The sequence below is a fragment of the Octopus sinensis genome, unplaced genomic scaffold (assembly GCF_006345805.1).
Source record: "Octopus sinensis unplaced genomic scaffold, ASM634580v1 Contig15990, whole genome shotgun sequence".
Classification (NCBI taxonomy): Eukaryota; Metazoa; Mollusca; class Cephalopoda; order Octopoda; family Octopodidae; genus Octopus; species Octopus sinensis.
In genome coordinates, this window is record NW_021834053.1 from 2,297 (window position 1) to 15,000 (window position 12,704).

At 38.1% G+C, this 12,704-nt stretch overlaps 1 protein-coding gene across 1 annotated transcript in view; it reads right to left on the bottom strand.

Moving 5' to 3' along the window:
* Positions 1 to 2,088: 2,088 nt before the first annotated feature.
* Positions 2,089 to 12,704, bottom strand: part of LOC115230636 — a 12,845-nt gene continuing 2,229 nt past the window's right edge. Inside the window, exons 2-3 of the mRNA XM_029800777.2 lie at positions 5,345 to 5,462; positions 2,089 to 2,540 (exon numbers count right to left, since the gene is read on the bottom strand). Coding sequence (XP_029656637.1) covers positions 2,482 to 2,540; positions 5,345 to 5,462 — 177 coding nt within the window. The 3' untranslated portion in view covers positions 2,089 to 2,481. The remainder of the gene's footprint in view (positions 2,541 to 5,344; positions 5,463 to 12,704) is intronic.

Genomic DNA, 12,704 nt, shown 5'->3' on the forward strand with positions numbered 1-12,704 from the left:
CGTCGTATATATGTATATATATACGTATGTGTGTGTATGTTTGTGCGTCTGTGTTTGTCCCCCTAGCATTGCTTGACAACTGATGCTGGTGTGTTTATGTCCCCGTTACTTAGCGGTTCGGCAAAAGAGACTGATAGAATAAGTACTGGGCTTACAAAAGAATAAGTCCCGGGGTCGAGTTGCTCGATTAAAGGCGGTGCTCCAGCATGGCCGCAGTCAAATGACTAAAACAAGTAAAAGAGAAAAAAAAAAGAGCGAAGAGGGTATCAGTTAAATATGACCTTATTCAACATATTCACTGCTTAGATTCATACACTTATTGCAGCAGGTTTGTCCCCCAACAAGGCCTTTCGCGTTATCCTTAAAGCTAGGAAATGTTCAGCACTCCCTCGTATATCAGAAACGTTTCAAGGCGGCGAGCTGGCAGAAACGTTAGCACGCCGGACGAAAAGCTTTGTGGTATTTCGTCCGCCGCTGCGTTCTGAGTTCAAATTCCGCCAAGGTCGATAAATTAAGTACCAGTTACGCACTATGTAATCGACTTAATCCGTTTGTCTGTCTTTGTTTGTCCCCTCTATGTTTGTCCCCTTGTGGTCAATAAAGAAATAAGAAACGTTTCTTTTTTTAATATCGTTACACCGTAAATTTCATAAACTCCTGCTACTAGGACGTCTACTTTTGATTAATCAATAATTTCTAATCTGTGTATCACATTTAAATTCACATGCTTCTCTAAATTTTTCTATCATTTAACTTCATTTTAATTTGTGAGCGCTGTGAAATTTCAAATACTTCGGAAATTACATCAACATTCAGCGTACAACCTTATCGCACAATGGTCTGAGGCAGACTGACGGTTTAAGCTCTCAGCAGAGAGATTAAATAGAACGTAAAGCAGGACGGCCTTACACTTTCGCTCGATATATTAGAAGAAATAACAGCAAAAACTCCTTCCAATCACTAATTACCATCTTAAAAACATGTGAAGGATCAGAGTATAGCAGGAACCTTGGGCGATCTTTCGTCTCTAGTAGACCTTTCCGTCGATTTCCGTAAAAATTTTTTTTTTTTTTACATATGGGCTTGCGGGAACTTTTGAAGTAATATACATACATATACACATACACCGAGTAAAAAATTTCTGTTATCTCTTTCTTTCACACATTACTCTGTCTCTTTACACACACTAAGAGAAGCACTGCACAACACAACATACTGTCTATCTCCCACACCCCATCAAACACACACACACACACGCACGCACACACACATGTCCATCAATGCTCCCATTCACGGTAACTTCAAAAGAACTTCCCTCGTCATACAATCGCTTTCTCTTAGTCTCTTTCGCTCTCATTACTTCAAAAGTTCCCGCAAGCCCATATGCAAAAAAAAAAAAAAAATTTTTTTACGGAAATCGACGGAAAGGTCTACTAGAGACGAAAGATTGCCGAACCTTGTTCTCACTTAGCCACAGAATCAGACCACAATATTAGTCTCTCTTTTTTTCCGGCGTTACATTGCTTTCTTTCTTTAGGACGGTCGTGTTCCATTTTCAGTTCTTAACAATGAAACAGACGAAGCTTTAGAAACGACAGATTACGCTTATGTCTTCTTTGGACCTTTTCATCCATTGTCAGATTAATCTTATTCTAAAAAGAGTTTATCCATGGATATTAACAACAACAGTTACAACAACAACAACAACAACAACATACATTAACAAGAAAACAGCAGTTATTGAATTGATAATTGTTTTAATCGGTATAAATTTTCATACAGTTGCAGTAATCTGAATCTGGTACATGTCTACGCATGAAATACCTGCGTGTGTGTTATCTTGCAATGTATATAGGTGTATGCTATGTATTTTGAGTGTATATGCATTATATATACACACACCACATACACACATGTATATATATATATATGATATATATATATATATATATGTAGATATATATATATATATATATATATGTAGTATACATATATGTGGTAGATTATATATATGTATATATCTATATATATGTATAGATATAGATAATGTGGTTTTGTGTAACATGTATGTATATTATGTATGTATGGTGTTGTTAGTATTGGTCAATTGTTCATGTAGTCCTGTTTGTTGTTACTGCTAACTGCGGTTATAATAATATTAATAAAAATATTCGTAGTTGTTAGTACCAATGGATATGGTTATTGATATTGTTTGCTGGTGCCGCTGTTGCCGTAGTAATGGTCTCATTAATAACATCAGTAGTAGTAGTAGTAGTAGTAGTAGTAGAGGTGGTGATGCTGGTGGTGTCTGATGTGTGGGATGCGGGGTATTTGTAGCTCCCCACCGCTTTTTTTCACATTATTTTCCTGAAATTCAGAATTATGGTTTTGATTTTGATCCACATGACTTCTCCTCGATATTTGGCTGAAAAGAGACGCTCCAGGATCGATCCTTGCAGACTTGAAGTTTCTTGTCTAGCCTCATGCTGTGTTCATCCAGGGTGCCGTTGGACAAACCTTCCAGAGGCATAGACTTCGATCTGTGAAAAATGGGTTTTGGGGAAAAAAAACAAAAAAAACATTAAGAAGCATGTAACCGATTATAATTACTGTTGTTGTTGTTGTTGTTGTTGTTGTTGTTGTTGTTGTTGTTGTTGTTAAGGTGGAGAGCTAGCAGAATCGTTAGCACGCCGGACGAAATGCTTAGCAGTATTTTCGTCTGCCATTATACGTTCTGAGTACGAATTCCGCCGAGGTCGACTTTGCCTTTCATCGTTTCGGTGGGGTCGATAAATTAAGTACCAGTTGCGTACTGGGGGTCGATCTAATCGACTGGCTCTCTCACCCAAAATTTCGGGCCTTGAGCTTAGAGTAGAAAAGAATATATCAAGGCAACAAGACGGCGAGCTGGCAGAAACGTACTACTCAAGTACTGGGTTCGATGTGATCGATTGTCCCCGCTCCCTAAAAACATCTAGGCCTTGTGCCTATAGTGAAAAGGACTATTATTATTATTATTATTATTATTATTATTATTATTATTATCATCATCATCATTACGAAGGCGGTAAGCTAGCAGAATCGTTAGCACGCCGGGCAAAATGTTTAGCGGCATTTCGTCCGTCTTAACGTGCTGAGTTCAATTTCCGCCAAGGTCAACATGGCGTTTCATTCGTTTAGCATCGATGAAATAAGTACAAATTAAATAAGTTCTGGGATCGATGTAATTGATTAGCTTCCTCCCTCAAAATTTCAATCTTGTGCCTATAGTAAAAAGAATTGTTGTTGTTGTTGTTATTATTATTTTATGTTTGACTTTTGCTTTACATTTGTACAAGTTGGCTCCAAGTCTCGCCCAGAGACCTCAAGAGACAACAAGTTGGAAGTTCATGTTGGTGTTATCCCTAGGGTGGCATATATTTGGTATTATTATTATTATTATTATTATTATTATATTCAGTAGTTTTATTTTTATAGCGTGCTTTCACTTCACTACCGAGCGCAGCTCTGTGTGCCTTGGGTATGTGCTGTGATTTGTTGTGATGCTCTGATGGTTATTGTATGGAAAGTGTTCTGCGTAGGATGTGTGCAGTGCAGTATGCAATTTTCTGTAATGTTATGTGTTTGTAAGTCCTGGTGTTTTTGTTATGTATTTGTCTGAATATTTTTTTTTCATGCCTAATGCACCTACTATGATAGGAATTGTTTCTGTTTTCAGATTCCATATTCTAGTTACCTCTATTTTATTATTTTTATTATTATTATTATTATCATCATCATCATTAATGAATGTTGCTAGGAACGGACGCTTTCAAGGGTTCCCGTTAAGAACTGAATTTGCTCTCGATTTACTCAGAAAAGCATTTTTTGTACCTGATTTGACTGAGACATATTAGCAAAAAGTGATTTCATTCTACGCACACCTAATCATTGGTTGGGGAAAGTTTTGTCTAAAGTATTGTTTTCCTTCGCTGAAGGTATTGTGGATGAACAACCACGTACATTCTTGCTCCATATTCACCATATCAACATCAGGGGTAGTGCTAGGATGCACTTGTCACAATGATGGCAGCATTCTTAATGGCGGAAAACTACAATTTCTCAAAACACGCTTTAAAAGTAGCCGAAAGCGTAACAATTGGATCAACACACAGAGAAGCAGACGCAAGCACACAATGTTACACATTTAAGAAGGAAATAAAACTGTTTGATTTGATAGGATAATTTAAACCTTGAAGAAGTATAGACTTTTAAAATTGAAGAAGTATGGACAATTTAAAATTGAAGAAGTATGAACGGCATGAAGAATACCAATAATAGAAACTTATCTTTTGCTAACATTGTGGGTGACAGGGAAGTACTGGATATAAATCAGATCCCAAGAAAAGGAAAATATGAACTGGATGTGTTGCAAGAGTGGATGCATCTTTGCTCGACAATTTCATACAGGGAAGAGCAAGAAGGAAACTGGCATATCTGTTGTATCAAAAAAGTATGTGAAGATTTTTATATATCCTCGAAGGAGGAGCTAGTAAGATTGCTGTCCTCCGCGTAGCTGAGGGGACAGTCCCTCGTCTGTTAGAAAATATATGAAAGTATGCGTAAGGTCCTTAAAATTTAGGGTGAGGCGAGACGACAGACAGCTCGTTCGTAACATGTCTGCTAAAAGGATGGTGTAACATTAAGTATAAGGTTGTCCCAAAAGTTCGTAGAAAGTCTTGGAAAATAATGGTCTTTATTTTGAGGAATAATTTTTGTTGTTTTTGTTAGTACTTGGCGAGTAAAAATTCAATTTTCGCAAGTGTTTACGAACTTTTGGGACAACCTAATATATATGGCAGGTCTTCAATTTGAGGATGGCTTTTTCCCCTTCACACACCACTCATTGAAGCGTCGAAAGTGGTCATCAGCACCGTTCTTCATCATCTGATGCAAGCGTTAAAAATGGACTCAATATTTGGAAGGATGTTACAGTTAATACTTTAACGGTACTCAGTTATTGGCTACGAAAATGAGTTATATTCAGAACGGAAAATACTGCCATAAATTTAATCCGTGATTTGACCTTTTTCCTGCATCCAATTCTCTTTCCGAATAACCATAATGATTTCTAACTTCCACGCAATGCCGCAAACTTTAAGGAACGACAGTGCATTAATAAATATCTTTATTTATTTGACGACTGTTTTATTGTATCCATCCCAGAAGGAGGAAAAGCAAAGTCAACCTTAGCGGAAATGGAAATATCAATGTAAAAGGAGGTGTCTGAATACCACAAAAATATATTATTCGATTCTGCTTATCTACTAGTATTAGTATGAAGACCGAAAAAAGTATCACTTACTACTTCCCGCTCTGTTTGTGACCTTTGAACCTCGCTTCAGTTGTGCACGTCGAAGGAAAGCCATGTAGTTGGGGTTATCGATGGCGGCATTTCGTTCCAAGATTCCATATAGGGCCCTCTGTCAACAAAATAGTTCATAATAATGATAATAATGACAATAATAAAAACAACAACAACAACAACAACAAAATGATAATAATAATAATGATAATAATAATCCTTTCTACAATAGGCACAAGGCCAAAAATTTGGAGGAGGGGTATAGTCGATTACGTCGACCCCAGTGTTTCACTGGTACTCAATTTATCGACACCGAAAGGATAAAAGGCAAGATGGGCTTCGGCAGAATTTGAACACAGAACGTAGCGACGGGTTAGATACCGCTAAGCATTTCGACCGGCGTGCTAACGATTCTGCCAGTTCACTGCCTTAATAATAATAATAATAATAATAATAATAAATAATAATAATAATAATAAAAAAACTACTGAATAATAATAATAATAATAATAATAATAATGGTTTCAAATTTTGCCACAAGGGCAACCATTTTGGGATGTGTCGATTAAATTGACCCCAGTGTTCAACTGGTACTTATTTTATCGATCCCGAAAGGATAAAAGGTAAAGTCGACCTCGGCGGGATTTGTACTCAGAACGTAGCAGCAGGCGAAATGCCGCTAAGCATTTCGCCTGGGGTGCTAACGATTCTGCCAGCTCACCGCCTTAATAATAATAATTATTATTATTATAATAAACATCTGTGAGTGTGTATGTGGGTGGGTGGTTGGGTTTTGTGTGGGGGTGGGGATGGCAAAGAGAAATAATTAAAAAATGTAGCAAAAGCAAGTCAAGTTACGTTCAGGATCAAAGTTATTAGCCCGACTCTGAGAGAAATGAAAAGAATTAATTGTTCTGAAGATTTCGGATATTCATTCTCCTTCTTCAAAATAGTGAGTAGAGCGGAAAGAGAAAAAGAAAGATTACGAAAACCACGAATAAACAAATAATAATAATAATGATAATAATAATAATAATAATAATAATAATAATAATAATCTTTTCTACTGGAGGCACAAGGCCTCTAATTTGTGGGGAGGGGAATAGTCGATTACATCGACCCCAGTGTTTCTCTGGTACTTAGTCTATCGACCCCGAAAGCGATTAAAGGCAAAGTCGACCTCGGCGGAATTTGAACTCAGAACGTTGCGATGGGCGAAATACCGCTAACCATTTCGTCCAGCGTGTTAACAACTCTGCCAACTCACCGCCTTAATAATAATAATAATGATAATAATAATAACAACAACAACAATAATAAGATCACCATGGATAGAACTTGGTTTCATCAGTATGATCCCCAAACCAAGCAGCAATTAATGGAACGCCGCGTCCCAAGAAGTTTCGGGCCCAGAAGTCAGCTGGAAAGATTCTGGCTTCAGTGTTCCGGGACAAAGACAGATTAATCCTCATAAAACATCTGGCAAAGGGTTACACCATCAACGCAGAATACCCCCATATTCTCTGTTGGACGAACTGCGAGAAGTTTTGAAGCAGAAACACCGTGGAAAGTTAAGCCGTTGTGTCCAGTACACACAGCACATGAAAGTCTGCGGAAAATACGCGACTTTGGCTTCGAATTGGTAGACCACCCACCCATCTTACTCTCCTGATCTCGACGGAATTTGAACTCAGCGTGCAGAAAGCCCGAACGAAACACCAAAAGGTAAAAAAAAAAGCATTATTTCCTTTGCTAATTCGCTGCCTTACTGCATTAAGTATGTTCGCACCGACTTTACCATTTCGTTTCCACACATATCATGCCCCTAGGTACCCTTGTCTCGTCGTTAGATCATTCATAATTGATGACTGTGTTTATGGGAACGATGTCACACAACTTTGTCATAGCATAGCAAAAAAAAAAAAAAAGAGAGAGAGAGTCAACAAACACAATAAAGTGAGATGTTGAAATAATGATTTGTTATCGATTCTAATTTGATAGTTTGATAATGAATCATGTAAGTCGTGTTATAGCAAGAGGTCACTGTTTCGAAATAGGCATAATGTCAATCCCTGTAAATGTTACTTGGCAATGGTTATTATAAATCCCATTTTAGTTCCGTATCTCTACGTCTTAAGCTTAAATCCCGCGGGATGCAAATTTGTATATACGAACGTGAGTGTATATAATTTATTTGTGTGTGTGTTCCTTCTTCCCTTCTTTCCTGAGCGTCCAATAATACTTTATTTGTTCCACGTCCTTGCGTTGTTGTTTTTTTTGTATTTGTTTTCTTGTTTGGATTAACTATATATATATATATAATAAATGCGAAAACTAATTTCTGTGTGTCAATGTGTCACATTTTGCCCCTCCTCCCACCTCTCACATCATTCAGTGACACCTCTATTCTTCATGCTAGGAGAGAAATAGTAGGCATAGAGATGGTGAGGGCGGTGGCGAAGACAGAGAAAGAAAGAAAAAGAGAGGGAGAGAAAGAGAGACGAAGAAATTTAGGGAGAGTTGATGATGTTTTTTAAAAGTAGTTGTGTTGATGGTGGCAGTGGGAGTAACAATAAGAGAGAGAGAGAGAGAGAGAGAGAAAGAGAGTGAGTGAGTGAGAGAAAGAGTGGGCATGTGAGAGAAAGAGGGATATGATGTACAATTTTGTTTACCCATGTCTCCATGACAGAAATTCCTGTCGCCAACATACAGAACACTGAACCAACATACTGAACACTTTTACACACACATTTAGCCTTTGGCTTTCATTTTTCGCTTTCTTTAATACATACACACACATACACACACACACACATACACACACACACACATACACACATATATACTCTTTTACTTGTTTCAGTCATTTGACTACGGCCATGCTGGAGCACCGCCTTTAGTCGAGCAAATCGACCCCAGGAATTATTCATTGTAAGCCTAGTACTTATTCCATCGGGCTCCTTTTACCGAACCGCTGGGTTACGGGGTTACGGGGACGTAAACACATCAGCATCGGTTGTCAAGCGATGTTGGGGGGACAAACACACACACGCATATATATATATACATATATATGACAGGCTTCTTTCAGTTTCCGTCTACCAAATCCACTCACAAGGCTTTGGTCGGCCCGAGGCTACAGTAGAAGGCACTTGCCCAAGGTGCCACGCAGTGGGACTGAACCCGGAACCATGTGGCTCTTAAGCAAGCAACTTACCACACAGCCCTCCTATTTTTTGTACATATATATATACAAAATACATTTTAATTGAAATAAAGTTTCCCCAAAATTAGATTTATATAATGTAATAAATGTGGATGTCTGTGTCACACTTTTTCAACTTTAATAAATCCTTTCTACTGGAAACCCATGGCCTCAAATTTGGAGGGAAGGGATTAAATCGATTATATCGACCCTAGTACGTAACTGGTACTAATTTTATCTACCCCGAAAGGATGAAAGGCGAAGTCGACCTCGGCGGAATTCGAACTCAAAATCTAACTGCAGACGAAATACCGTCAAGCATTTCGCCCAGTGGGCTAACGATTCTGCCACCTTGCTGCCTTAATATTATATAATAATATAATATAATATAAGTGTGAATGTTAGTGTGTCAGTGTGTCACGCTTTTTCCACTCTACTCCTACAGGCCGTAGCCCAACATATTCCATTTTGGAAACAGGCTGACCCGTGAGTAAATTAAAGACATTCCGGGCCGAATGCGGACCCACAATCCTGAAATCTTGGATTCTCAAGTTTTCATTACTGTGATTGTTTTCGGCAATTTTTTTACGTGACTTTTTGCGACAAATTTTTTTGTATGATAACAATTTTTATAATCTAAAGGCTAACTCCGTGAGTAAATTAAGACCATTCCGGAACGAATCCGGACCTGCAATCCCGAAATTTTGGATTAACTATGTTTTCATTGCTGCGATCATTTTGGGCGATTTCTTTACATGATTTTTTTTTTTTTGCGACGGATACGACCATCATTGGGATATGACTCTGGAGGAAGCAATTGCAACAAATTCTCCAAAACAAAGTCAGAGATCTGTCTGCAGATTTTCCCATTCGGGATCAGTTGCTTAAAAGCCATATGCTAGCTAAAAGCCGCCTGATAAGACAGCTTTTAAGCTAGTACATATACATACATATATATATATATATATATATATATATATATATATATATATATATATAGATAGATAGATAGATAGATAGGTAGATAGATAGATAATAGATAGATAGATAGATAGATAGATAGATAGAGAGAGAGATGTGAATTTCCTTTTATCTTTTACTTGTTTCAATCATTAGATTGCGGCCATGCTGGGGCACTGCCTTGAAGAATTTCTGGTGCAATGAATCAACCCCAGTAATTAATTTTTAAGGCGTTAAGATACTTACTCTATCGTTCTCTTTTTGCCGAACCACTAAGTTACGGGGACGTAAACACATCAACACCAGTTGTCACGCGGTGATGGAGGACAAACGTAGACACAAAGACACATACACAGACATATATATATATATATATATATATATATATAACCTTTCTTCTAATTTTTCTAAATTTTTCTAAATTTAATTATTTAATCGTTACAGTTGAAAAGGTCTCAAATGACCGAAACCGGTACTGAAAGATTCACTATAAAATCATCTTAGCATTTTCTATTTTTGACTTGTTTTTCATATATATATATATATATATATATATATATATATATATATATATATATATATATATATACATACATACATACATGCATACATATACACACATACATATTTTGGGCCATAAATAATGCGTTTTCTTCTCAATTACATGAACTAAAAGTCGGAAGGGGACGGGATAAACTACCTGCATTAACTTGCTATAAAAGCAGATGGTAAAATTTCTTTGTCCCTATTCTCAGTGCAAGTTTTAAAGAGTGCTGTTCGATTTTAACAGTTATTTTTTCAAACGTATAATGAAAGTGACAAAGGAGCATATTCCACATATTTTGTCGTATGAGTTCAAAGGCAACCACGCAACGGAAAGTGCGAGGGATATTAATGCAGTATATGGGGGTCGGGCAATAAGCGTAAGCCAGCGTCAACGGTGGTTCCAGAAATTCCGAGCCGGAAACCACAGCTTAAAAGACGAACCTCGTCCTGGAAGATCTGTAGAACGCGACGAGGACGTCCTGCAAAGCTTGACGGAATAAAATCCTATCGTAACTATTGAGGACCTAGCAAAGAAGCCTGAATTTGGATATTCAACCAGTTATTTAAGTCAGCGCTAGAAGAAAAAACGACCATCTTTGGTCTCAAGATGAAAGGTGTTTTTTCATCAGCTGGGCCACATACAGTGAGGATGACATTCCAAAGGCTGGAGCAGTTTGAATGCGAAACGATGCCCCACGCACCATATTCGCCGGACATTTCCCCATTTGATTATCATTTATTCCGCTGTCTTCAAAATCATTTGGAAGGAAAAAATATGAATTCTGTAAACGAGGGCAAAACAGTACTGGAGGAGTATTTTTCGTCACAGACAAGTGTATTTTGGAAGAGGAGCCTTGCAAGTCTACCAAATAGATGGAAGAGCATTGTAGGAAATGAAGGAGATTATATTTTAGATTTAAAAAAGAACTTTGTTTATCTTAATTTTGAAAAGTAAAAGAAGTGTAAAAAACCGTGCGTGTGTAGGAAAAATCTCAAGATGTAACTTAAGTAAAAAAAATGCCCGCGGCTTAAATATATTTTACTCTGATATTAAGTATCGAATAGTTTTCCAAGTTGAATGTGTGTCTCCAACGAACACAAACGCACATATACATTCACAGAAATGCACGCATATGCGCGCTCGTGTATGTATGCATGTATGTATGTATGTATGTATGTATGTATTGTATGTATGTATGTGTGTATGTATACATATGTGTGTGTGAGTATGTGTGTGTGTGTGTGTGTGTGTGTGTGTGTGTAAATGTATAATTACATTACATGTATGTGTGTATATGTAGGTATGTATGTACGTAGTATGTATGTGTGTATGTATACATATGTGTGTGTGAGTATGTGTGTGTGTGTGTGTAAATGTATAATTACATTACATGTATGTGTGTATATGTAGGTATGTATGTATGTATGTATGTATGTATGTACGTATGTATGTATGTGTGTATGTATACATATGTGTGTGTGAGTATGTGTGTGTGTGTGTGTAAATGTATAATTACATTACATGTATGTGTGTATATGTAGGTATGTATATTTTTGTGTCTGTGTGTATATAAACATGAAAGCAGCATCAATTAGTGAATTGGTCAAGGGAGAACGACAACTTTAGCGAAAGGTCACGAGTTTTGTGGGTCTTTAAGATAGAGAATCTAATTGAACACGTCTGGCGTCTGAACGTGGTGGTGGTGGTGGTGGTGGTGACGGTGGCGTTTGGTGTTGCTGGTGGCGGCGGTGGCGGCGATGGTAGTGGTGGCGGTGGTGGTGGTGGCGGTGGTGGTGGTGGTGGTGGTGGTGGTGGTTGTGGTGGGCGGTGTTGCTGCTAGTGTGTGTGTGTGTGTGTGTCTGTGTATAGGTGGAGGTGTGGTTCTGTTAGTGGTAGTGGTAATTGTACAATATGTGATGGCGGCGGTGACAGTAAAAGGGTGGTGCTAGCTTTGGTTTTGTTAGTGGTAGTACTGGTGGTGGCGGCGAAGGCGGTGGTGGTGGTGGTGGTAGTAATCGTCGTCGTCGTCGTCGTGTAACGGCAACCATTTAGTGGCAGTACTAACGATGGCATTGTTGTTGTTGTTGTTGTTGCTTATCTCCAGTTCAGTTCTGTCCAACCGGACCTATGTAGAAACCAAAACGTTCCGACCGTGACCATCTCATTGTCTTTCTAGATCTATGACAGTTTTGATCTATTGACAGAATTGCTTTCAAGACAATCTCGTATGATGTAAGAGAGATTTAGCAGTCATTTCTAGCAGGTCGAGCGACTACATAAAGGTTCTCAGATTGGCTTAGTTCATGGTATGAAAATGTTTTCGCTTTAGCCGTGGATCGACCAAGGCCTTGTGAGTGGACTTGGTAGACGGAAACTGAAAGAAGCCCTTCTTACACACACATACAATTGTGTATGCATATGTCTTTGTGTCAGTATTTGTCGCCCCCAACATCGCTTGACAACCAATGTTGGTGTGTTTACGTACCCGTAACTTAGCGATTCGGCAAATAGACCGATAGAATATGTATCAGGTTTTAAAAACAAATAAGTACTTGGGTCAATACTTTCGACCAAGGATTCTTCAAGGCGGTGCCCCAGCATGGCTGCAGTCATGCTTCCGACCGTGAGTGTTTACGAACTTTTGGGAC